General features: G+C 36.4%; 1 protein-coding gene across 1 annotated transcript; it reads right to left on the bottom strand.

Annotated features, from left to right (window-relative positions):
* Nucleotides 1–4,132: 4,132 nt before the first annotated feature.
* On the bottom strand, nucleotides 4,133–10,063 carry LOC125048392 (WAS/WASL-interacting protein family member 1-like). Its single transcript, XM_047647068.1, has 2 exons — nucleotides 10,029–10,063; nucleotides 4,133–4,705 (listed from the first exon to the last, which is right to left on the bottom strand). Exons 1-2 carry the CDS (start codon nucleotides 10,032–10,034, stop codon nucleotides 4,217–4,219), a joined length of 495 nt encoding a protein of 164 aa, XP_047503024.1. The 5' UTR covers nucleotides 10,035–10,063; the 3' UTR covers nucleotides 4,133–4,216.
* Between the last annotated feature and the right edge of the window lie 17,437 nt (nucleotides 10,064–27,500).

The raw sequence follows: 27,500 nt of genomic DNA, 5'->3' as shown, positions 1-27,500 counted from the left end.
ATTTATATATATATATATATATATATATATATATATATGTGTGTGTGTGTGTGTGTGTGTATGTATATGTATAAATGTATATTCATCTATATACATGTACATGTATATGTATATATGTATGTATGCATATCAATATTTATATGTATTCATAATTGCAAATACACGCACACATATATGTGTATATGTGTATATCCATGTGTGTGTGTCTGTGTGTGTGTGTATATATATATGTAAATATCAGGGGCGTCAATTTGGGGGGGGGGGGGCAACAAAGCAGAGTAGACTGGTACAGTAACTCCCCCCCCACCCACCCACCCCTATTGACGCCCCTGGTTATCATCGATCTTTGTATATCTTAATACTTTATATCTATATACTAAAATACTAGATTTACCTGTCAACCAAAAGGTTCAAGAGCAGATGCTTGTTTCTAAACGCGCATGTATTATCATCATATCAGTATCGCCTGTCCACCGGTACTCCATCTTTTCCCATAAAACTGTACTGCAACTTGTGGTAGTAGAACTACAACAGCAGCATATGAATAAATGTATGTATATTATCCGTGAATACCAGAAAAAAATGTGTATAGAGAAATTTAGAATACACCATAACATTCGGTCAATATAGACTTATCATTAAACCAATAATTGTGCTTACTTTGCTCACCGACCCCCCTGTCCCCCCAAGCAAAAGCTGAAATGATGCCCCTGGTAAATATGTGTATATAAACATGTGCGTATGTGTGTATGTTTAAATATACATACACACTACTCCTAACACTAACAGGACTGGTCGAGCTGCCCAAGCCATGACCTCCTACGTCGTCCCACGGGCCTTCTCCACCCAGGATTGTCTTGTAATGAGGCAATCTGATGCGCAGGGCCATCCAAAGGGAAACGAGCTAGGTGCCCATATAGACGGAGTTGGCGGTTCCGCGTTATGCAAATAATAGGTCCCATGCCAATCTCACGGCGTAGCCGTCGGACGGATACATGGTCCAGCCAACTGTACCCCATGACCCGGCGAAGGGACTTGTTACAAAAGGCATCAAGACGAGACTCCAAGACACTAGAAAGCGTCCAGGTTCCGCTTCCGTAAAGTGAAACTGGCAGCTTCCAGTTTCGCTTGCTCACATAGCTTGGTCCTTCTTCATAGGTACTGACATCTCCAAATGCTCCTGTTGATCGAGTTCATGTCTCCTGCTGCCAGACCAGTCCATCTACTGACTTCTTGGTCTGATAGCACAGTTAGGATAGGAGGTTCTTCGCTAATGGCTGGGTCCGGTGCAGGTATTGTGATACCCCCTACATCCAAACTAACTGTTGGAGGTTTTAACTGATACAGTTGCTCAAAATACTCAGCCCATGGTCTACAAACTCCAACTTGATCTGAGATTATCTGTCTCCAATGTCTCCATTGAGATGAAATTCTACCTTGCCCTCGGGCATTCGCCAATGGACTCCTGCAGTACTGCGAGTGTTTCTCACTTGAAGGACTTCCCCAGGCTGGGTCCATCATGGTTTCAAGTTCTGTGAATCGATCAGAGACTGCCGTGACGAACCTTCCGGCACACTCCTATCTCCTCAGTCTGTCCAAGTGAAACACCCTAGAGTGGCCACTGGAGGGACGAGGCGTTTTGAAGTGGACCTGCAGAGTAGCCACTAGTTGCCTGTGGCCCGTGCCACAGAAGTCGGCACTCCAGTAAACCCTGCAATTCTGAAGGATCCTCCAGCGAGTGCTGACAAGAATGTGGTCGATTTCTTCAGCCACAGTAATTGTATCGCTATACTATGTCCAACGATGTGGTTGGAGCGCTGATGCCAGGAGCCAGAAATCCTCAATCTCTGGGACCAAGCAAAGTCCCGGAGAAGAAGGCTATTCTCGGTACTGAGATCAACTCCCAAGTCATGATATTTGCCGAATATGTACTTTGGATAGCAGTTGAGATGAAGAGAACGCTGCCGGAAGGTCTCTTGGCAGAAAAACAAATTCCCTTGGTAGAATATGCAGCTTTCACATGCCAGCCTGGTCTGAGTTCCACCTTGTGTTGGGGCATTCCAATGCAGCGACCCACCTCCGCCGTATTTCTGGCCTCTCAGTGTCAGGAGTGAAGACTGAGTCAACTATTTCCATTTCTGCCTTGGATGTCTATATTTTGAACGGCAAGTTGGAAAATTCAAATCTGCGTGAAAAAAGATTAGTTTAAAATAACACTTTAATCAGTCTTTGCCTAAGAAATGCAGCTTAACTTGACATGAGAGTGGAATAGGTGCATATTTATTATATCACAGAAAATTGCAAAAAAAAACACACATACGAAGACTATACTGATGCAGACATATATATATATATATATATATATATATATATATATATATATATATATATGTGTGTGTGTGTGTGTGTGTGTGTGTGTGTGTGTGCAATATGTATGTAAGATACATATATAATATGTAATATATAATATATATATATATAAAATATATATGCATATATATAAATATATATACATACATATATATACATATGTATATATACATATACATTCACACATACACAGACACATTAATATATATAAACATTCAAATATGCTTCATCTCTCTTTCTCTTTCTCTCTATCTCTCTCTATATATGTATATATATATATATATATCAATATATATATATATTATATATATACATATATATGCACACATATATATATGTGTATATATATTCCATTCGTTTTAAGGTGGAATGGGAGGTTAATAACAAGTTCCATTTCTTGGACACCCTAGTCATCGCTTTACTAACCACTTCTCTGTATTCAGGAAACCTGTACACAGTGGTATGCGCATACACTTCTGATACGATCCGCTCCATGTAAAGAGAGGCGTTGCCACCTCGCTATTCCTCCGCTCCTGCCGCATCTATGACCTCCCCGTACCTGGGGAGTCATAGATGCAAGTGATGGATTTCTCGAGTCTTTGTTCTCCAAACTGGGCTACCCTCGTCATGTTCTCGACGTCGCGTTATCCAGGGCACGGCATACCGTCTACCATGACTCTTCCCCAAAAGAGACTCCTCCCCTGCCTGTCCTCAGCCTGCCCTACACCGAGATCTACTCTCTCCGTCGCCCTCTTCACCCTTTCAACTGCAGGATGATCTTTCGCCAAGTGAACACTCTCTGCCGCAACCTGGTACACCTCGAAGTCTACCTCGAAGGTGGGCACCTATGCTATTTCTTGTGCCCCCTGTGATAAGCAGGCGAGATGGGCGCCAGTCTTAATAAGGGTCTGTCTCAACATAAATTCGTTGTATCCAGGGGACACAGCAATGCCCTCTTTTGCCATCGTGGGACACAGCCATCAGACGGATTGGTCAGCTGCGCGAATTGTCTTTCCTTCCGCTGATGTCGACGCCTGCAGACTGATGGAATCATCCCTAAATCAAGTTGTTGCCTAATTTTAACTTGAACAGCGGCTTTTCTCCTGCCGACAGTCTACTCCCTTCCCACCTTCTCTCTTATGCTGACCACTTTTCCCATAGACCTCCTGTTCATTTGATCTCCCTTCGCTTCTGTTCATCTGTCCTCGCCTGCCCTGTTCTCACCCCATTGCCTCTCCTCACTCTTTTTTATATTCCCTCCTAACCCTTTCCTCTTCAGAACTGAAAATGAAATCCGAGTGGATTTCGAAACTGTATATGTGTGTATATATATATATATATATATATATATATATATATATATATGTGTGTGTGTGTGTGTGTGTGTGTGTGTGTGTGTGTGTGTGTAAATATATACATATAAATGTAAATATATACATATATATGTATATGTATATATATATATATATACATATATGTGTATATATATTAATATATAATTATGTGCATATGTAGGTATATCTGTATATATACATATTTTAATATGTATATATAATATTTATATATATATATATATATGTGTGTGTGTGTGTGTGTGTGTGTGACATGTGTATGTGTGTATATATACATATTTGTGTGTGTATGTATGTACCTATTATGTATGTATATACATACTCAGGAATCACAGGAAATTCATGTACTGTTTATATTTCTTATGGAAATTACGTGATTTTTACAGACACGAGGATAAAAGACATAAAAATCAGGGATCGCAGATTATATGTGGTCTCATCCGCTCTCTTTATTGGTCGTTCATTATCGAACAGACAATCCACCGAATCTCCCTTTATCCGAAAAAGCCGAACGCCGAGGGCGGCTTGCACACGTGTTCTCCCAGGCACCTGTCGAAGCAGCACTTGTCACTGCCGGCGCAGTTGTAGTCGTTGGAGCACGTCTGCGGGGGCCCGAAGCGGGTCTGCGGGCAGGTGGGCCGCACCGGGGGACACTGCCCGAACTTGGTCCCGACCGGCCGCTCCGGCTGCTGGGCGCCCTCGCAACAGTAGGCCTGGCCCTCGGGCGTGCGGCACCAGTACCTGCACTGCGCCGGGAAGCCACCGCCGGGGAAGCCACCACCGGGGAAGCCACCGCCGGGGAAGCCACCACCGCCGGGGAAGCCGCCGCCTCCGAACTGGCCGGGGAGCCCACCGCCAAAGAATCTCGCATTTCCTCGCCTCCTGTTGTTCCTGCCGCGTGATTGGGCGTCGGCGTCCGCGTCGGCGTCCGCGTCGGCCAAAACCGCCACCAGGAGACAGCACAAAATTACCGCCTTCACACCCTGGAAAGAAATTCAGATTTTGACACAACCGATAAATATACTCCCAGTGAATCTAGAAGTAAATCCAAAATGGCCATACAATTCTGTTCTGAAATGGGCAGCGTGAGCCTACAGTAATGAACACTCTTTGGTTCGATCACTTATGGCCATTTGAATGTGCCTCCTCCAAGAGCTTCCAAAAGTTTCACATAAGATACCTCTTCTTATTCAACATTTTATTTTTCTTCCTCTTCGTCCTTTGTGTGTGTGTGTGTGTGTGTGTGTGTGTGTGTGTGTGTGTGTGTGTGTGTGTGTGTGTGTATATGTGTGTGTGTGTGTGTGTGTGTGTGTGTGTGTGTGTGCCTGTCTTTATACATGTATAGAATATATGTCTTCTCTCCCCGTGTATATTACTTACATGACATTTATGAAAGAGGAAATAAACTTGGTGTATTGAATTAGAGAAAAATCGTTCAAATTGACACAAACATGCTACTCGGCGCAGTGTATGATTTTTTCAGATAAGCAAGGGAGGACATCAAGAAATGTCAACATGACAGCCATGATGTCATACCATGAACAATGAAATCTTAATTTCTAAATAACATAACAATAAATAAAAAGTCCATTCTGATTAATCTTAAGGTGTAGATTCCAACAAAAGCATGAAATGCTATGCAGGAAGTAAAAACATTAAGACAGCGGTCAAAATCCAAGATGGCTGCCAACGACATGTCATGAACCACAAAATCGAATATATCAGTTTCTAGATTAGATTACAAAATAAATAAAATGCCTATTCTGACTAACTTTAGGGTGTAGAAGTTAATGAAAGCATGCAAGTTTGTGCAGGAAGTCAAAAAATCAAAATGGCTGACAGAATCAAAGATGGCTGCCATTGTCACATTTGAAAATGTATTTGAAGTAATCATGTATATTACATAGCACAGTAATTTAAACTTAAAGATCTTTAATGGGGATAACTATTGATTGCAAATAACCTATTGTGTAGATTTTAATGGAACTAAAAGATTTTATATAGGAAGTTAATCAATGCAAGGAAATGTATTATGGCCCCATTCATGTAGCATGTATACAAATTATGCGCGCTAATGAAATACTATAAATATTATATAAAATAAGGTTTCAGAGCAAAACTGCTAGTATTAATTTGTTCAAATGCAGCAGTCTTTCAAAAGATTTAACGTTAACAATTGTAATAAGAATCACTGGATTTATTGTCATGGTACGTTTCCTGCCCTGCCCTTATATAGGTTGTTGTTTTTTTCTTTTTCTTCCTCAGTCTTCTTATGAATTATTTTTAGTTACTCCCTCTAACAAAACATAGTTGTGGCCACCATAATAAATATTAACCAAGTCTATAAATTGATTATATAAAATTATCTGCCTCTTCAACAGCTAAAGACATTAACAGCGAATACCTTCTGAGATTAAAATGTTTAAATATTAAAAACATCTAAAACCTATTAATAATGTCTTCAAAGTAAAATTAAGAAAAAAATAACATTAAACATTATTTTAAAAATCAAAGCATAAATGATATGTATTAAAAGTATAAAATTATTTCATAAGTATTATTCATAATACAATTTTGTTAAAATTATTAATCTTACTTAGGAATCTGTGTCACAATCCCCCCAATATTTTTTTTAGTTTTTATACCACTGTTCATGGCTTTTGGCACCCCTCACAACCTGCTTCACGTTTAGCCATCACTGGCCTATGATTCAATTTTGTGTGCTTGATTCTCAGCCTTATTAACACAACTTCATGTTGGTTAGGTTGGATGCTGGATACCCAACTGCCAATGCCATCGCTAATCTCTCGCAGTTTGTTTCAAGAGGTATGCCTCCTTTGTATAACAACATGCACTGGCAGCCAACATAGTTATTTACTTTCGTGCTGACATCAGCACAAGCCAGTCTTGATGGGTTTAAGCTCTTGATTGCTTGTAAAGCACTACGAGAGTCGCAATATGGTACAACAGAACGGTCTTAAGGTCTCTAGTCATCTTGACTTCTGCAAGATGGCATGTAACTCTGCAGTGAAGATCGAGGCCGCCACCATTTTCAGATTTCGAACCAACTATATAGCATCTAATCTTTGATAGATACTTCGGATCTCTCCACCTTCCCTTTTCCAACCAAATACTGGCTCGACTAGATCGATCCAAGGCGGAAACCGGAAAGTCTTTGTGTGATGAAAAGGTGGTTCTCCACTCTCAGAATACATGGACTCCACAGGTGAAGACCTGAAAGGCTCTGCACAGATTTTTAGAATTGAATTATGATCTGAGTCCAACATCATAATTCCTCTATAGATGTAGGTAGAAGAATATAGACTATGTGAGCATAACTATTTCCTTTAGTGATAGGAATCATACTCTAGGATGTGACCTAGAGTAACCATGGAATTACTCTTGTAGGCAGAAGTTAGACAATATGAGCACCAATACTGACTAAATAGCATACAATCTCTGCCTCCAAATAAATATAATTTGCAGCGTAATTTAACAGAAAAGACAAAACTCAAGAATACCTTAGAATTTTCCTGTAAGCCTGTAAGGCATATGTATATACTCTAAAGTGATTCAAGGTTTGTACCAATCAAATTCTATTCATTCCATTCACTTCTTAATTCTCTATTGGGCTTTATTTGTATTAGTTTCTTCATTGGCTGAAATAGACATTCTTGATTTTTTTTTTCTATTTTCTGTAAACTTATGGCTATTTGGATGCAGAGATTATACGCTATTCAGCTAGCATATTGTCTAGCTTTTGCCTTACAAGAGTCAAGGATACTAGAGTCTTATTCCTGCTCACATAGTCTATATTCTTCTGTCTACATCTAGATAGGAATCATGTGGACTTAGTTAACTTTTATGATGGTAACCACAGCTGTTTTGGACAAAAAAGATGAAGGCAAAGTTTTGATATGAAACTTATATAATATTTATAGCTGTACATTAGAACGCTTTTGTTTATATGATACATGGCTGGGGTCGTAATACATTTCCTTTCATTGATGAACTTATTGCATAAAATTTCTTAGTTTCATTTAAATCTGTTTATTATCCCCATTTTAGACCTTTAAGTTTAAATCATTATGTTATTAATCTACATATTACAATATTGAATTACTTTTAAGATAATGTCAGCCATCTTGGTTTTTAGCCGCCGTTTTGATTATTTGACTTCCTACTCAAACTTTTATTGACTTCTACACCCAAAAATTAGTCACAATGGATATTTTATTTATTTTTGGCTTGTAATCTAGAAACTGAGATATTGGATTTTATGGTTGACGACATATCATTGGATTTTGGTCGCTATTTTAATGTTATTATTTCCTGTATATAATTGTTTGCAAAAAAAGATGAATACTCTGGAGACCTGTTCACCCAATATTCGTAACTTGCACTGGCACCCGTGGATTGGCACTTTTACTTCTCGGACGGACTGCAGATTCTTTAGTTTCATTTTTTTCACAACTTATATCTAACCTCCGATGATTGTAGGCTTAGAGTCAGCCGAGAGACGCCATTAAAGTCAGTCAAACCTGGACTCCAACAGCGAGCACGAGCCTAAAGAATTTCAGAAACATTTTTGAAGCCATGGGTGATGAACCGTTTGGGTACATACAAGAAGTCAGTACAGTATGATATGATAAATTTATTAAGTACAGTATTAATATGATACGTTTATTAAGTAATCTGAATCCTTTATAAGTACGATAGGCACGCCCAATATACCTCAATGACTTCCACCCTGGATCCTAACAACGGGCACGAGCCTAAATAATTCAGAGATATTTTGGAGGCTAATTTGTTCAAATGCAGCAGTCTTTCAAAAGACTTAACGTTAGCAATTGTAAAAAGAATCACTGGATTTATTGTCATGGTACGTTGCCTGACCTGCCCTTATATATATATATATATTTTTTTTTTTTTCTTCTTCCTCTAATAATGCGTAACGCTTAAAAAAGGGAACGCTTATAAGGATGCATTCAGTCTTCTTATGAATTAATTTTAGTTACTCCCTCTAACACTATTCATATATTTCGAGCCGGATCATAATTTAATGAAAAAAATAGACATGTCTTATATATAATCATGATATAAGTAATCTCATAATGTTGCATAAAGATTCGCTCATTTTACTAAGAATGATTTGATGTGAGTATATCTTAAGACAAGTTCCATATTTTATATTACTATTAATATTATTATTATTATTATTATTATTATTATTATTATTACTATTATCATTATCATTATTATCATTATTGCATATATTCTTTTTGTTGCAGCTCTTCATGTGATCAATTGGTTCTCATTTATTAATTGCTTAGAACCTTGGGATGTATATTCTTCTTCTTTTTTATGACACCAGACTGATATTTGCCTTGAATGCAGGTTTACGTGGAAGTAATCCTTTGTAGCCATACGATGCAAATTACCCAGTGCTACATCTTAAAAAAAAAAAAAAAAAATGACATAAATATATGAATAAATAATTGAAGAATAAAAAAACCGCCAACAGCTCTTATCAAGATCACTGGCTTTGTTGCTTCAGTCCTTTGGATCTTCTTGTTGACTATCGCTTGCAGAAGTAGTAGAATAAAAAAAAAAAAAACTGTTTACCGAGAGTTTGATGGATATTTTGCGGTTTGCGATTTTGATGTTTCCTTTAAAGAGGATATTTGTTGTCTTTTAGGCTATTTTAGATTCCTTATGCAGCTACGGGATCTGCGTCTGTCTGTCTCTCTCTCTCTCTCTCTCTCTCTCTCTCTCTCTCTCTCTCTCTCTCTCTCTCTCTCTCTCTCTCTCTCTCTCTCTCTCTCTCTCTCTCTCTCTCTCTCTCTCTCTCTCTCTCTCTTACCTTACTCCACACTTTGCTGAAATGATGTTTTGTGCCTTGACTCAAACAAAAACCGTATTTTGCGATTTATTTAGCTCGTTAGCTTAGCTCGTCATGTAATCTTGCAGGAAAAACTGGCGTTAAATTATAGACTAAAAGTTTTTTTTTATTTTTTATCTCTTGTGTTCAGTGAGAACATGAAGACCACTTTCACCATCATGAACTCTCTTCATTTTTACGCTTTAAGTTCCATTTGCTCACAGGTCATTACAGGTACAGGCGGGGGTATTCTCCAAGGAAGATGTCATCGGCTTTTGAATATCGTCTTTCGGTTAAGGGAAGGGCCATGTGAAGCATTTTCACTTGATTTTCTCTCAGGAAAATAAAAGCAAACTCCAGAACCTCCTTGCTTGTTCCAACAGATCGAGGTTCACAAAGGAAGAGCAGGTTCTTGAAGTACTCACCTTCATTGTTGCCGAGAAGACGCGGGTGAATGTGTTGTCTGTTGGCAATAGCCTGGCTTATATACAGCTGATGCTCGAGTTCCACCCACCACTTCCCCCCTCTCCATCCTCCTCTTCCCCTCCCCCAGTTCCTACCTCGACCTACCCTACTATCCCCCCCCACCATTCCCTACTGCCCACGCGGCCCTTCACACTACCCCCTCCCCATGATTTGGGGAAATCCCACACCGATGCCATGAACTTCACCTCATGTAAATTTAGCGCCCTGGCCCACAGCCACAGATAAGACAAAAGGTGAGGATAACAGATTCCATGTAGATAGACGCTATAGGAGAGGATCCGGTATGGAAGATTATGTGCGTATCTTGCATTAGGTTCTATTAATTTTGAGTCCTTGGATACCGCTGTTACACCCTGTACGAATCGAAACCCGGACGAGAACCGTTTGTATCAACTTCTGCGGTGCTAGACAGCTGCTTTTTTTAAAGATTCAAACCTTAAACAAAAAAAAATCGTTTTACACTCAGCACATTTAGTCGAGTAGTAGATAAGAGATTCGTTAGATTAAAGAAGAGATACCAGTGTATGAATTACCGTTCCTTCGCTGACATTATCGCCATAACGCAGTCCTTCAGTGTTACATGCCCGGTTATCACAAGAAGTGGTCTTCGCATACGCACGTTCGGGGGCGTTCTTTACACGTCATCAGAAAAAATGAACTTTGAAACGAAATTTATACACTGGATTAAAATAACCAAGAAACCTATAACGGAGACAGTTTCTTCCTCCTGAAAGAAAATGTGAATATGTAGGTTTTCTCAGCAAGAAGCATATTCATTAAAAAAAAAAAAAATGCACTGAGACTAGCTCGTGACCTTCAAGTCTGCATATACGAATCAGCTCCTAGATTTCTGAAACTGGATTTTAGACCTAAGTAACCAAACAACTCAGACAAGCAATGCGACTAAGACAGAGTGAGTGAGAGATCATCGTAGTGCATATCCGTCAATGTATATTTTTTCACACATTCGGACGACGAATTTGCAAATATGTTTTAAGTGATTTATCTCCGGCAAAAGGTTTTGGCAAGCATGAACTACCCTGCTGTGTGGCTGAGACGATTTGACTGAGAAATAGAGAAGGTGGGAGAGAGGAAGAGAGAGAGAAAGAGGGAATGGGAAGAGGAAGGGAGACAGAGAGACAGACAGACCTCTGTTTAGGGTGTGCTTATATATATATATATATATATATCTATATATATATAGAGATTTATTTATATGTGTGTGTGAAAGGATGTGTGTGTGTGTGTGTGTGTGTGTGTGTGTGTGTGTGTGTGTGTGTGTGTGTATGAATATATATATATATATATATATACATATACATATATGTGAGAAAGGAAAACAGCCACAGTAAGAAATAAATATGAACCGTAACGTTTCGAGCACTTCAAGAGTTCCTCTTTAGACAAATAATATACCACTCTGGTTATACCATTTTGCTCCTGTTTTCCTTTCATCTTTGTGTACACATTACTGTGTTTGTGTCAGTATATATATATATATATATATATATATATACATACACGAATATATATATACATATATATACATATATATGTATATACATACACACATATGTGTGTGTATATATATATATGTGTGTATATATATATATATATATATATATATGTATACGTGTGTGTATATATATGTATATATGTATATACTTGTGTGTATATATATGTATACACACACACACACACATGTGTGTATATATATATATATATATATATATATATATGTGTGTGTGTGTGTGTGTGTGTGTGTAGGTATATACACATATATTGCAATCCTGCTGACAAATCAAATCAGATCCCGCACAACAGTGGAAGGTAAACCCGGCCATTCCTTGCACACAGACAGCCACGATTAGATTTAAGTCATAAGAGCCTGTCACACCAAACCCTAAATTATTATTATTAGCAATACTATTATATTCATAAAGTGTGTGTTTGTACATGAATAAACACAAACACACACAGAGATATTTATATATATATATATATATATTGTTACACGTAAACATGTGAAAGAGTGAGGGTGTGCATGATGTATATACACGTACATAGGTGTGTATGTGTGTGTGTATGTATGTGTATGTGTATGTGTATGTGTGTGTGTGTGTGTGGACATTTATAGTTTGATATACATAGACAGACATACTTAAATGACCGCAAGACAATTAAATACAATTCAGGAACAACAAACTCATTCGTATAAGATAAAATAAGCGCATAACCTTAACATGAGTTCAGATTTACTTTTTCTTCTTCCAAGAGACTCCTGACATTTGTTAAAGGACATAATGGGTGTTCTCAGGACGTCAGACTATGCAAGAGGGTCTTCTACACGAACTCCCGCTGCCGTCCACTTACCAGATCTGCTCTGTGGATGTTCGGGGAAAGAGTTTTGTTGTTTACATGTTATTGCCAGCACAAACACAAGCTTAACCCATTCACCCTATGTGGCAAGAATACATGCCATGCCCACTGTAATACACGTTTATTTATTTTATTTACATATAGATGGCTCTTCAAGTTCTTAATCACCAAATAGCCAGTTATCAGAACTACCTATCTCACCTGTTTACCCTTTTCCTTCACTTTAGAAGAGGGTCTTTTGTATCATTTCATTGTCTAAAATATAATGACAATTTAATAATCATAACATCAATAACAATAATAAGAAAAACACAATTTCCCGCCAAATCAAGGAATGGGGAAATCAGGATCGGTAACTAGGGCCTACTGATAGACTCCTTGCACATGAGGAGCCATCTGTATGTAACAAAATTCACCAAAAAACTACAGGGGACAGAACATAAATCCGGGGCGAATACACTAATCCCCCCCTCGTCTTTTTCCCTCAAATCTCGTGAGTAATTATTTAAGTGTAACAATTTATGTTACACAGGCATATGAAATACAGTCAGGAATACATATGAGTCTTTGCTGATTAATATGTACCTGAAACAGAACAAAAAAAAAAAAGAAAGTATAATAAGGAAGTTATTTTTAACATCATGAGGTGGTACAGTGACCCTGAAGTCTAGGGAATATGATGAAAATGTTGTGGTGTGAAAACACACGTGTTGGTGAGGAGAGAGTGGCACTTCTAACATACATTAAATTAAAGAAAATGCATTGAAGCAAAATCTGATCTTCGTATCTTGATACTTTATTAATTTTTTTGTTACATACAGGCTTCTTCTTAAGAGACAGTGACGTCATCTTTAAGGAGTATTTGTTTAAAATCGCTTATAAGGAAATGGCATGAAGCAAGGTTCACTTTGTATTATACTTTGGCTCGCAGATTTTAACATTAACGATTACGGATATCTGGAAAAAAAAGTAACTATGACTTAAGCGCATCTATACACAAAACGTAATTTGGTCGAAGTATTATGTATAATATTCTTTTCTTCAATAATTAAAGTTTCATTGATTCAAAGTTTGTGATCCGAAAATATCAGGATAGTGTTGCGTATACAGTACTATGTCATATGAGGGCCTTTAATATATGGAATAGGAAAGCCTGCGTTGTATCAAAAATATTTTAGCTGGCACATGTTATAAAACATTTTCTGTAGTATTTTGAAAATATCTTTCTGGCGTTATTGAAATAATATAGATTTTCTTCAATGATTATCGCTTGTAAGAGATTAACTGGTAAAGTTATCAGAGTTATAATGTTATGATCAGTATAAAAGGGGTTAATTTTAGCATTAGTAATATTAGTTTTATTATTTTCATCAGTTACGCCCTCAGCATCAGCGCTATTATCATTAGCAATACTATCATTATTAATATTGCTATTGTTTTGATTAATGTCATTAGTATTGCTTTTATTATTGTCCTTTTTATCATCGCATTGTCATTGCCGTTATCAATTTAGTTGTTATCATTATCATCACCATTATTCTTACCATAAGTACCATCGATATTATTATAATTACAATTACAAATACTTACGAAATTGAAATAATAAAGTAAATAATGATATTCAAGAACCAGAAAAAAATACTATCAATAACTATAAAAGAGAGATAAAAGAAATGGAAAAAAAATATTTCCAAAAATTAAATAAAAGGGTAAACAGGCGGTTGGGCACTTATGAAATCACATATTGTGTAAAGGCAATACACAGAGAGACAGTGGACATGACATGTATCCTCGGCATTCCGACAATTCCACCCACGTCAAATCAAGGTTAAACTTCTATTAAAAACCACGTTTTGTAATAATGCTTACGATTTTAATTCCTTGTACAAAGCATGCTAGTTGGCCCCTTGATTTACCACTTGACCTGAACCCACTAACTTGTAAGAAGAGGCATCGCGATTCGACAGCTATGAACACCATCCTTGTGAACTACAATTGGGCCTGGAGTTCAAGGCCAGGCGTGTCTGTTCCGCAGTGCTTGTGGGGCCGGACTTAGACCTGGGGAGCCCGAGGCAATCCAGGTTTGGCGACCTATTGACGTTAGAGTTCAGCTATATTACTATATATATGTCTGTGCGCGTGTGTGTGTGTGTGTGTGTGTGTGTGTGTGTGTGTGTGTGTGTGTGTGTGTATTTATACATATATGTGTGTATATGTGTATATATATATATAGGATTATATTACATGGGAAATAAATAAAATAATTTTCAATATTAACTGTGAGAATGGCTTTGACTACAATTTCCAGTTGTAAAATAGTCCACAGTGATACAGCGATCTTTTATTACAATAAGAGTTAGTAAATGTTACCTACATTTTTTTACATCATCTTGGCAATATATATCCATTTATGATTATATTTTTTAGCTTAGAACTATTGGATAATCTTTCAATTTATCAAAATATTCGAAGGGGGTTACCCTGTTTTTCCTGTTGACTCTTTTTGATAATGACAAAAATATATATATATTCAATTTTAATTTTATTTTTTTCAACAGGAAGCCCTTACCCTGTGACGAACTTTATGGGTGTTTTGGCACTGTACTATGGGTTTCCATATAGGTGTTTTTTCCATGTATACAATGGTTATATATATATATATATATTTTTTTTTTTTTTTTTTTTTTAACCCCTCCCGCTCCACCTACATGAGAAATTAAAAGAGGATTTTTTTTTTTTTTTAATTATCATTTTATTATTATTTTGATTTTTTATTTTTTTTTTTTTTAAATCACAGACTGGCGAATTCATAATTTTATTCCCCATTTTGTCCCCTTATTAACTTTCATAAACATCGCCATTTTTCCCGCCAGAAACTGCACCAGATTATATTAAATCTATTACACTTTTTTTTTTTTTTTTTTTTTACAGTTATTATATTTGTGTGTGTTCTATGGCGGATGAAGAAAAATGATGCAGCATTTTTGTATGTGCGTGTGTTTGTGTTTGTGTATGTGTGAGTGTGTGATTGTGTTTTGTTTTATGTTTGTGTTTGTGTTTGTGTGTGTGTTTGTGTGTGTGATTGTGTTTGTGTTTGTGTTTGTGTATGTGTGTGTATTAAATATATATATATACATATATATGTGTGTGTGTATGCATAAATGTATATGTAAATATATATATATATGTGTGTGTGTGTGTGTGTGTGTGTGTGTGTGTGTGTATAACATTTATATACATATATATATGCATATATATGTATATATATACGTATATTTACACATATATACCAATGAATTACATTTATCTTTCCGAAATGCTTGGCGTGACCCTCCTCGTCCAAGGTAATGTGGTCTCTACAGTTTCTGCACCGGCAGTTTCGGCTCTTCACTTCCCATCCTTTCCAACAGAATGCCTTTTGCGGTACTATAGGCCTATCCATTGTGAAGTCTTGCGTGATTAAACCCCCGACTCTCTTTGGAGGGAGTGGTAGAGTTTATGGGAATTCGGTTGCGGTATATGTGGTCTGAGGTCAAGGTCGTAAATATGAGGTTTGCATCGCCTCTGTTGCCTACATTTGTTTTCTGCTAAAAAGATCTGGATTGATCATGTTTTATCTTGTGGCGTTAGAGCTACAGAGCGAACATGTAGGCTTTAACTGGACTAGTTTATCCACGTTTATCCATCATTTCTGGTGTGATTCGTAGAGTTAAGCAGTAGGCCTACTCTGTTTAAAGGAAGTATGTATTAAAATTCCCTCTTAGTATGACATCTCTCTCTGTCCAAGCCCAAAGTTCGTTCACATCTAAAACCCCCTTTTCTTCGGATGGCTCCATAACCTCTCTACCAACCAGTCATATTGTCTTTCTCATATCCAAACTACACCCAATTATCTCTCACTAATAGTTACGCTTGGTCACTACTCGCTTTAGCAACAAAACAAAATGCAGAAGTGATAACATTCTGCCGTCAAAGCAGGGGAAACAACACACTGGTTTATAGATAGAAACAAACGTAACCACTACATGTGTGTAGTTATCCAAGTAAGCACGCCCTCGCCGTCAGTATTTGTCCTCCTCTCTTGAAGTTTCAATTCACCCAATATATATATATATATATATATATATATATATATATATATTGTTCATTTACATATATATATATAGATGTGTGTGTGTGTGTGCGTGCGTGTGTGTGTGTGTGTGTGTGTGTGTGTGTGTGTGTGTGTGTGTGTGTGTGTGTGTGTGTGTGTGTGGTTGTGTGTGTGCAGTTTGTTTTCTATTCTTTCAAATATACACAGTTAAAATTAATCAAATATTAGCGGGACTGCACTTGAGGTACAAATACCTAGTTACTATTATTTACAAAAGCCTCATTTACCTTCTAAGTATATGGCTATCAATTCATACCATATACACTTTATGAATACATACAGTCAGTTGATGATTAATATTAACCAAGAATAACAGGAAATATATAAACAGAGTCAAAATCAAAATAAATACAGGATTTTTATTTAACACTAAATAAGATAAAATAAAGACGAACAAAATAAAACTAAATATATAAAAGTTCAAGGACGTGTAAACTTACCAATAACAATAAAAGTGACCATACGATGTGATTAGCAGAGCTGACGCCCTTTTTTTTTTTTTTTTTTTTTTTTTTTTTCTTGATGATATTGATGAACGTGAAGGAATTAGATGGGGTAAGGTTTATATCATGACCGGGGTTTAAAACACGGTAAAGAGTACTTCGCCAGGCGTGTTGGTTCGCATTAACCTGTATATAGTATAGCCTGATACGGTGTAGCTGGAACTTTTGCTGAGGATGTAACATCTGCATTTTCTGTTGCGTGTGGTATGCCTCATGCCTCTGGAATGTAGCTTTACCAACTTCAGGCAGGGTTCTCTCTCTCTCTCTCTCTCTCTCTCTCTCTCTCTCTCTCTCTCTCTCTCTCTCTCTCTCTCTCTCTCTCTCTCTCTCTCTCTTTCTCTCTCTCTCTCTCCCTCCCTTTCTCCATCCCTCTCTCTCTCCCTCTATCTATTTCTCTATTTATCTATCTATCTATCTATCTATCTCCCTCCCTCTCTCTCTCTCTCTCTATCTATCTATCTATCTATCTATCTATCTATCTCTCTCTCTCTCTCTCTCTCTCTCTCTCTCTCTCTCTCTCTCTCTCTCTCTCTCTCCCTCCCTCCCTCCCTCCCTCCCTCCCTCTCTCTCTCTCTCTCTGTGTTTAATGAAGAATTGAAAATTATACTCTTAGTCAGAATACACCAATAATTTAACACAAACCGCAAGCAATACATATGTAAGGTTCAAGGCGTGGGCCAGAAAAGGTTCATTCAGTGGAAATAATTGGATTAAATAGTTTTGCCCCTAATACAGTGCGTGGCATTGTAGTCCTTAATTATTATAATCTGCTATTGTTATCATTATCATTATTTTTATTAGTTTTATCACCATTATTATTATCATTATTATTATTGTTATTATTTCTGTTATCATTATCATTATTATTATCAATATGATCATTCTCATAATCGTTATGGTTATCGTTATTATTGTTTGTTTATGATTATTACTATTATTATTGTTATTTTTATTATCATCATTATTATCAGGGCTTTGTTGCTGTTTTTGTTATCATTATTATTATTGTTGTTGATGATGATTTTATCATCATTATACAGTTACTGTTTTGTTATTATTTTATCATTATTCTTATTATTTATATAATGTTATTGTTATTACTGTTATCATTATCATTGTTATCATGATCATTATTGTTATCATTATGTTGTTATTGCCATTATTACTGTTATTGTTGTTCTTGTTCTCGTTTATTATTGTCGTTAACATTATCATCAGTATTATCACCATCATCATTATATTTATCGTCTCAATTAAATTATTTTTCGTTCATTTCCCGGCAAAAAGATACACGAGTTACCTAGGAAATTTAAAGTGCTTTTGATTACTGAATAAATTACTTGGGGATTGAAAAAAGACAATATAGATGGAACCAGTTAAAAGTAAGTAACTAAACCTTCCCTGGCTCTGCGTGAATAAATTTCCTAACATGATCTGAACTATGCGTCTGTTCGCTAATTTAACTGTTTGTTCTTTTGTTGAATAGTAATGTCTGTGTGTGTGTGATCGTATGATTAAATGCTACTATCATATCTTATTAATGCATGATTCTATAAAGTTTAGAAGTATTCATTTACTTATAAGTTGTCTAAGTCTATTATGCAGTTCTATGGTCTTTTAAAGAGTTTAAATCATGGCTATTTAATATTAATAGGTTAACAAGGATCTAGACATAAATATATATCTATATATATATAGACAGATAGATAGATAGATAGATATGTATACTTATATATATGTGTAAGTATATGTAAATGTGTATATGAAAATGTATATGTATATGTATATATATATATATATTCATTCATATATACACACGCACACCCACACACGTACCCAAACACACACACACACACATATATTTATATATATATATATGTGTGTGTGTGTGGGGTGTGTGTGTGTGTGTGTGTGTGTGTGTGTGTGTGTGTGTGTGTGTGTGTGTGTGTGCAGGAAATTTAGATTTCTATTTACATTCATTACTGACTGGTAAAACATGTGTGGACAGTTACCATATGTGGAAGTGCGTTTTTAAACTATCGACTAACGAATTCAAGCTCACCTTTAGTGGCAGAGCAGCTATGACGACGTAGCTAAAAGCTTGGCCGTGATTGGCTAACGAGTGTCCGGGGGAGGGACTTGCTCTGAAAAATATTTTCGCGAACGGGACCCTAACTGCGTGTATCTGATAATGACAGTTAGTTATTATATGTGTGTGTATATATATGTATATGTATATATATATATATATATATATATACATGCATAAGCACACACGCACAAACACACACACACACACACACACACACACACACAGACACTCACATTCACACTCACACATACACAGAGATGCACACGTGTGTCTGAGTGTGTGCGTGAGTATGATATACATACATATATATGTATATACGTGTGTTTGTGTGTGTGTGTGTGTTTATGTATATGTATATATATATATAAATGATTGAATTCCTGCAGGATTAATTAAAATTGAGAAAACGATTTGAGCGCGTATCCCCTCCATTGAGAGTTCAGAAGAGCGCAAGAGATGGCACCACCGTCTAATGGCTTGGGTCATGCAACACTAAATCTGTTCTTTTTCATCTTGTCTCTAGTGTTATCATCGTTTTTTTTTTTTTTTTTTTGGTCGCCATTATTATTCGCATCTCCATTATAGTTCATACTGTTAAGATCATTATTATCATCATCATAAACATCGTCATCGTTATCGTCGTCATCATCATCATTATCAACCTGGTCATCCGATCCTCATCATCACCATCACCACCATTATTATGGCATCACAATCACCATGACAATTCGCATCACCACTCGTCAGGAGGGTTCATTCACAACCGCAAGAAACCTGAATTAGATAGATAAACCACCAAATAAAATATCAAAAGGGTAATAATAGCCGTGAACAGCCATAGGATGAAAGAAAGAAAAATAAAGGAAAAATATTACCGCTTCATTGGGACACCAAGCACACCAGGTCTGCTTCGATGACGCCACACAGGATACGGTGTTACGCACAGCTGAATAATAAACGTGATTCTCATTCTTTCTCTCTATCTATCTATCTATCTAGCTATCTATCTTTCTATCTATCTCTCTATCTATCTATCTCTTCTGTTCCCATATCTTCTCACCTTTTCTCTCTGTCTCAGTCTCTGATTTTTTGACGCTATTTGTGTGTCTCTCTCTCTCTCTCTCTCTCTCTCTCTCTCTCTCTCTCTCTCTCTCTCTCTCTCTCTCTCTCTCTCCTCCCCGCCTCCCCCTTCACTCTTTATCTATCTATATATCTATCTATCTATCTATCTATCTCACTCTCTCACTCTCTCTCTCTCTCTCTCTCTCTCTCTCTCTCTCTCTCTCTCTCTCTCTCTCTCTCTCTCTCTCTCTCTCTCTCTCTCTCTCTCAGACACAGAGAGAAGTTCAATCGTTTACTTAAAGGTAAAACAAAAAACAAAAACAAAAAGAAAACAAGAGCAAAGAATTGGCAAGAATACCGTTTTTTTCCACTCTACTGCAGGAACTGCGTTGTAGCGTTTTTCTCCTACTTCTTCTTCTTGTTCTTCTTTTCGCAGCGTAATGCGTAATATAGACACACTGATACAAGAGAAGATATTAAAACTCACTGTAACTCGGATTCATTTCATCTTTACAGACACGTTACTATGTTTTCGTCCATGGCTACTGGTAGTTTTTCCGTACATGCTTAACCCGTAGAGTGCTGTACGAAGGCATTACGCAATCTCGCTTATTTAGTTTGGCGTAAGTGCTACTTGAGACTGGCCCGTGCAAGGAAAGTATAGACATTAAATGTTTATCGAACGTATCATTGTGCTTAATGTTTTTTTTAAATAACATCGCAATGGGTTTTGAAAGACAGGCAAGATTTTTTTCTCTCTATCTTCTTGTACGTATCAACTGAAACGAACGTATGTGAATAAAAAATAGCCATAACTTATGAATGTATCGTATATCACAGCACGCTAATATAAACGCAGCTCGATGTACAAATACGTACCGATGGCATATGCATAGCTATGGACATGAATAGATTAGCCAAGAATAGAGTAGCCTCATAGCAACCGACAAGGCGATGGCAAGAGGGTGTTTGACCGTGGAATTTACCAGCGTCACGTTTCGTTTTTATACCGGGTTATGCCACTGTCTATATATGGATATTCATAGTTCTGTCTTCCGGTTTTATGTACACAAATACACACACACACACACACACACACACACACACACACACACACACACACACACACACACATACACACACACACACATACACACACACACACACACACACACACACACACACACACACACACACACTGTCTCTCTCTCGCACACTCGCACGCACACATGTCCATAAAAAGTATATATTTGTATCAGACACAAACATACCATCATGGTGCGTTGTCCAGAATAACACTAATTCTTATTTGGAACATCACCCTGAACTCTCTTTGGCTTCACAGAACACCCGAACAGAGGATGTGATTTCTTTATGAATGCTTCCTAGGTAATGCCGAATGCTGTCTATGAGGCATAGGATGTCAGCATGAATTGAAACGAGGATAGACTATTCTGAGTTCTCGTATTCTTTTTTGGCTAACAACTATAGGTCCTTTTAAAGGCGTTACGTGATCATCATCTATTCGCCTTTTTGAAACAGTAAAATGTGTGGGAAGTATAGAGTATTTTTCTAAGACATTTGTTTGGTTATGAACGTATTTGTATGTATAGATGCATAGATTTACCAATTCATCCTTCAATCTCTATTTTAAAAAAGTAGATTGATAGACAGGCAGATAAACAGACTGAAAGATTGAAAGACAGGCAGACAGAAAGAGAGGTAGATATATAGACACAGATATAGACATGAAACCAAAGCCAAAAAATGAAATTAAAAAAAAATAAAAATTGGGGCAGAGAAATCGCCTCTCATCGTGGGGCATTCCCAGGGAATGGCCTTCGAAGACCCGAGGATGCTGTTACTTAAGAAACCCCAAACACTTTCTTTCCGTATCCCTTTGAACGCAAAAGTATGTATATATTTCCTTTGTTTTCTTAATCTTTCTCTCTCTTTTCGAACCGAATAGAGCTAGTGGGATGTGGCTTGTAAAAAAGGGGAGAAAAAAAGGGTATAAAAAGTTACTCCTGTACGTCCCGACTTGGGGCTCAAAATTCGAGGAAAATTGACTGCTGGCAACTCAGTGCATACAGTCTGCCGGGTAGGTTCCCCAAGGTATATATGGGCGAGAGTGCTACAGGCCAGTTACTTCTGGAATAAGCACGACTCTTGACTACAATGGTGAGGCTCCCTGTGTGTAGTCGGTCTCTCTTTCTCTAGAAAACGAAGACATACGTACGCATAGGGACACGTACACAGCTCTTACACGCAAGCAATTCCAACGGATACATACATAATGCAGTACAGGCACACAGCCCCAAATTTCTCCACACACGGATGACGACAAAATTCTCTCTCTCTCTCTCTCTCTCTCTCCCTCCCTTCTTCCCTCCCTCACTCCCTCCCTCACTCCCTCCCTTCTTCCAATCCCTCCCTCCCTCTCCCTCTCTGCTCTCTTCTCTCTCTCTGACGACCACCTATTTTGAATTACAGGCTCGACTCGCTGTACTTGTGGCCGTGTTGGTGGCCAGCTTCGCCCTCGCTGCCTCCCTCCCGCAGTTCCTGCCCGGGGCCATCCATCAATTTGGTCACAACCAGGGATTCATCGGTCAGCCAGTCGGTAAGAGACAACTTCGCGTTTGATTTTCTTTACTTTTTTTTTGTACAAGTGGAATTGGAGTTTATGATTACATGTAACAACACACATGTCCATGCACACACGCACACACACACACACTCTCTCACACACACACACACACACACACACACACACACATATACATATTTATGTGTGAGTGTTGGTGTGTAGGTATATATATATTTATATATATGTATATATACATGTATATACATATATATACACATGTATATACATATATTTATATATATATATATATATATATTACATATATATACACATATATATATATTGTTACAGGCAAACATGTGAGAGTATGAGGTGTGTGTGTGTGTGTGTGTGTATGTGTGTGTGCATATCAGAAGAGTAATAATGGGCGAAAACAACGTGTGCATGTGTATGTGTGTGTGTGTGTGTGTGTGTGTGTGTGTGTGTGTGTGTGTGTGTGCATTAACATTAAGCATAAAATACCAAAAGTGATGCTAATAACAAAAGTGATATTATCGATAAAGATGATAATTATTATCATGACAAAGAAAATAATAATAATGGCAATAACCAACTATAATATAAATAACGTTTTAGTACAAGAATGACAACGATCGCAAATCCCCGTTTTCTTTACCTTTCAGAACTCAATATCCTGGGGAGACCATGCAGGAACTATAGCAGGGGACCTTATGGCTATTTCTGCTCTGACACTTTCGAACAAGCTATTTACCAAGGATAATCTTTTCTTTATTTATTTCTAAAGTTTTTTTTGGGGGGGGTCTCTTTCTCTCTTTTTTTTCTTCTCTATACTTCTCTTCTCTTCTCTTCTATCCCTCCCCCCCCTTTTCTCTCTCTCTCTCTCTCTCTCTCTCTCTCTCTCTCTCTCTCTCTCTCTCTCTCTCTCTCTCTCTCTCTCTCTCTCAGAGACAGAGAGAGACAGAAGTAAAATTGTTGAGTTATTGAAAATAAAAAAGTCTTTCCTGTATGATTTTTGTTTTCATTTTCCACGAACAAAATAATAGAAAATAATAAAATAAAAAATTAAAGGGAATAAAACATTAAATGAAAAGCAATAACAGAAATTGAGAGAGAAGAATTTAATAAATCTTCTAAAATACACAAAATAGATTTAATTCATCTCTATGGCAAAAGTGGTAGAGCAAATATATTTACAGAAATAGTGAATGTTCATACTAACAGCCATAGTCAATGAAAAGGCACAAACGTATGCAAATATATATATATATATATATATATATATATATATATATATATATATTTATATTTATATATATATACGTATGATAATGATAATAATAGTAATATAAAATGATAGAAATAGTAATGATAACAATAATAATACTAGTAACAATATTAATAATTACAACAATAATGATGATATTAACAATAATGATGATAATGATAATAAAGACAATTGCAATAACAATAGTAATAATGATAATCATAATTATAAAAAAATAATAGTAATAGCAATATCAATATTTATAATAATGATGATAGTGATAATAGTTACAACAATAAAAATTATAATAATAATAATGTTAATCATAATGATAAAAATAATAATAATAATAACAATAATAATAATAATAATTATGATAATGATGGAAATGGTAATGAAAATGGTAATGATAATGATAATAATAGTAATAATAATGATAATAATGATAATGTAATAATGATAATAATAATAATAATAACAGCAACAACAATATTAATAATAATGAGAATAATAACAATAATAACTGATAATGATAACGCTGATAATAATAATAATAGTAGTTAGTAATAATAATGATAATAACAAAATAATAATAATAATAATAATGATAATGATAATAATAATGGTAATGATGATGGTGATAATGATAATAATAATAATAATAACAATGATAATAATGAGAATAATGCGAATGATAGCTGATAATGCTAATGATAATAATAACAAAAAAATAATAATGATGATAATGATACTAATGATAATGATATTATCATTATCATTATAACCATTAATGATGATAAAAATGTTAATGATAATGATGATGTTGCTGCTGCTGATGATGTTGATGATAATTTTAATACTGAGAATGGTAGTGATAATAGTAATAATGATAACGACTACTACTACTAATAATAATAGCAATTATAATGATATTGATAATGATAATGATAATGGTAATAATGATTATAATAATAATAAAAATAATAATAATAATAATAATAATTATAATAATGATAATAATAATAGTAGTAATAACGATGAGAATGACGTCATCAATGATAATAGCAATAATGATAATAAAAACAACAACAACAATATTATTAGTTTTAGGGTTGACAGATACATATCAAGACCTATCAAGAGGGGGGAGGAGGGAGAGAGAGAGAGGGGGGATATATAGAGAGAGAGAGAGACAGAGAGAGAGAGAGAGAGAGAGAGAGGGGGGGGGGGAGGGAGGGATATATATATATATAGAGAGAGAGAGAGAGAGAGAGAGAGAGTAAGAGAGAGACAGAGACGAACATACAGACGGATAGACAAACAGACGGACAGAGTTTGTCCATCTGTATTTGTGCGTTTGTTTTATTCACATTTTTTTATTATTATTATTATTTTTTTGTTTTTATTCCTTTCTTTTTTTACTGAATTAAGGCTGCGGATAAATACGCGGATGTCGAAACCACTGAGACGGATGTGGATGTCGCTTGCACTAAAGAAAGAGAAAAAAAAAAAAAAAAAAAATCCCGGGTATGAAGTGTAAAAGAGAGAGGTTTATGATTTTTTTAAATTTATGATATAAAATTTATGATTTAAATGTATGGTTTGTGATTAAATTCTATGATTATTTTATTTAAATTTATGACTTGAATTTATGATTTATGAGTTGGATTTAAGTTTCTTGATCTAAATTTGTGAATAATGATTTATATTTATATATGATTTAAATTTGGATTTATTAATTAAATTTACGATTTGAATTTATTACTTAAATTTATTATTTAAATTTATGATTTAAATGTATGATTTGAATTTATTATTCATGATTTATGATTTAAATTCATGATTTAACTTTATTACTTAAATTTATGATTTAAGTTTATGATTTAGATTTATGATTTAGAATTATGATTTAAATATATTATTTGAGTTTATAATTTAAATCTATGATTTAAATTTATGATTTAAATTTATGATTTATATTTATGATTTAGATTACGATTTTTTTTTTTTTTTTGAATTCTTTTTTTATTTATTATTTATGATTTATGATTTAAATGTATGATTTATAACTTAAATTTATGATTTAAATTTGTGATTTATAACTTAGATTTATGATTTAAGAAATTATTAATGAGTATCCCCTAAAAGGCGTACATAATTATAGCTGATCAATCTCGGTTATAATACAATAGCAACTCATTAGTTCGTTGGCACAAACATACGAACTCTTATGTTTACATTACTAACAATTATTGAGAAACAAATACATGCCACACCGACTGAGAACATTGTAAGAACAGATCCCGTGTTCTCACACACGCCAAGAACATATCTTTTCACACGAGCAGAATATACATAATTCTCATATGCATAAAACAAGTATTCTTCTTACGGGCATAAAACACATTATTCTCACGCATGCATAAAACAAGTCCTTTTGACAAATGAGTATATATATTCCCATACATGTTAAATTAAAGAGGGATATGATTAAAATTGGTAAAATAGTTTAAAGATAAATGCTGTACATGAGTGTGGGTTATACATGAGTTAGCACAAGGTTGCGCCCCCAGTCCTGAGCTAATATATCTTGCGAAACCTGTTATAACACCTGGAGTAATAAACTTCCTCCCTCCCTTTTTCCCTCCCTCTCTCCCCTCTCTCTCTCTCTCTCTCTCTCTCTCTCTCTCTCCTCTCCCTCTCCCATCCCTCTCTCTTTCCTCTCCCTATCTCTCTCTCTCTTTCCTCCCTCTCTCTTCCCCCTCTCTCCCTCTCTCCCCTCCGCTCCCCTCCTTCCCTCTCTCTCTCCGTTCCCTCCATCCCTCTCTCCTTCCTTCCCTTCCTCCCTCCATCCCTCCTTCTCTCCCCTCCCTTTCTCTCCTCTCCCTCCCCTCCCTCTTTCCCTCCCTCTCTCTCTCCCTCTCTTCCCTTTCTTCCATCCCTCCCTCTCTCTCCTTCTCTCTTCTCATCTCCCTCCCCTCCCTCCCTCCCTCCCTCCCCCTCTCTCCTCTCTCTCCTTTCCCCTTCCCTCCTCTCCTCTCCCTCCCCTACCTCCCTCCGTCCCTCCCTTTCTCCCCTCCCCACCCCTCCCTCCTTCCCTCCCTCTCTCCCCTCCCTCTCTCCTTCTCTCCCCTCCCCTCTCTCCTCCTCTCTCCTCCCCTCCCTCCCTTTCTCCCCTACCCTCCTCTTCCTCCCTCTCCCCCTCCTTCCCTCCCTCTCCTCTCCCTCCTCCCTCCCTCCCTCCCTCCCTCCCTCTCTCCCCTCCCCTCCTCTACTCTCCTTCCTCTCTCTCCCTCCCTCTCTCCCCTCCCCCTCTCTCCCCTCTCTCCCCTCCCTCCCTGATAACGATA

This window comes from Penaeus chinensis, chromosome 43 (assembly GCF_019202785.1).
Source record: "Penaeus chinensis breed Huanghai No. 1 chromosome 43, ASM1920278v2, whole genome shotgun sequence".
NCBI classification, from domain to species: Eukaryota; Metazoa; Arthropoda; class Malacostraca; order Decapoda; family Penaeidae; genus Penaeus; species Penaeus chinensis.
Note: the sequence above shows the minus strand (reverse complement) of the source record. Positions and strands in the feature narration are given on the sequence as shown.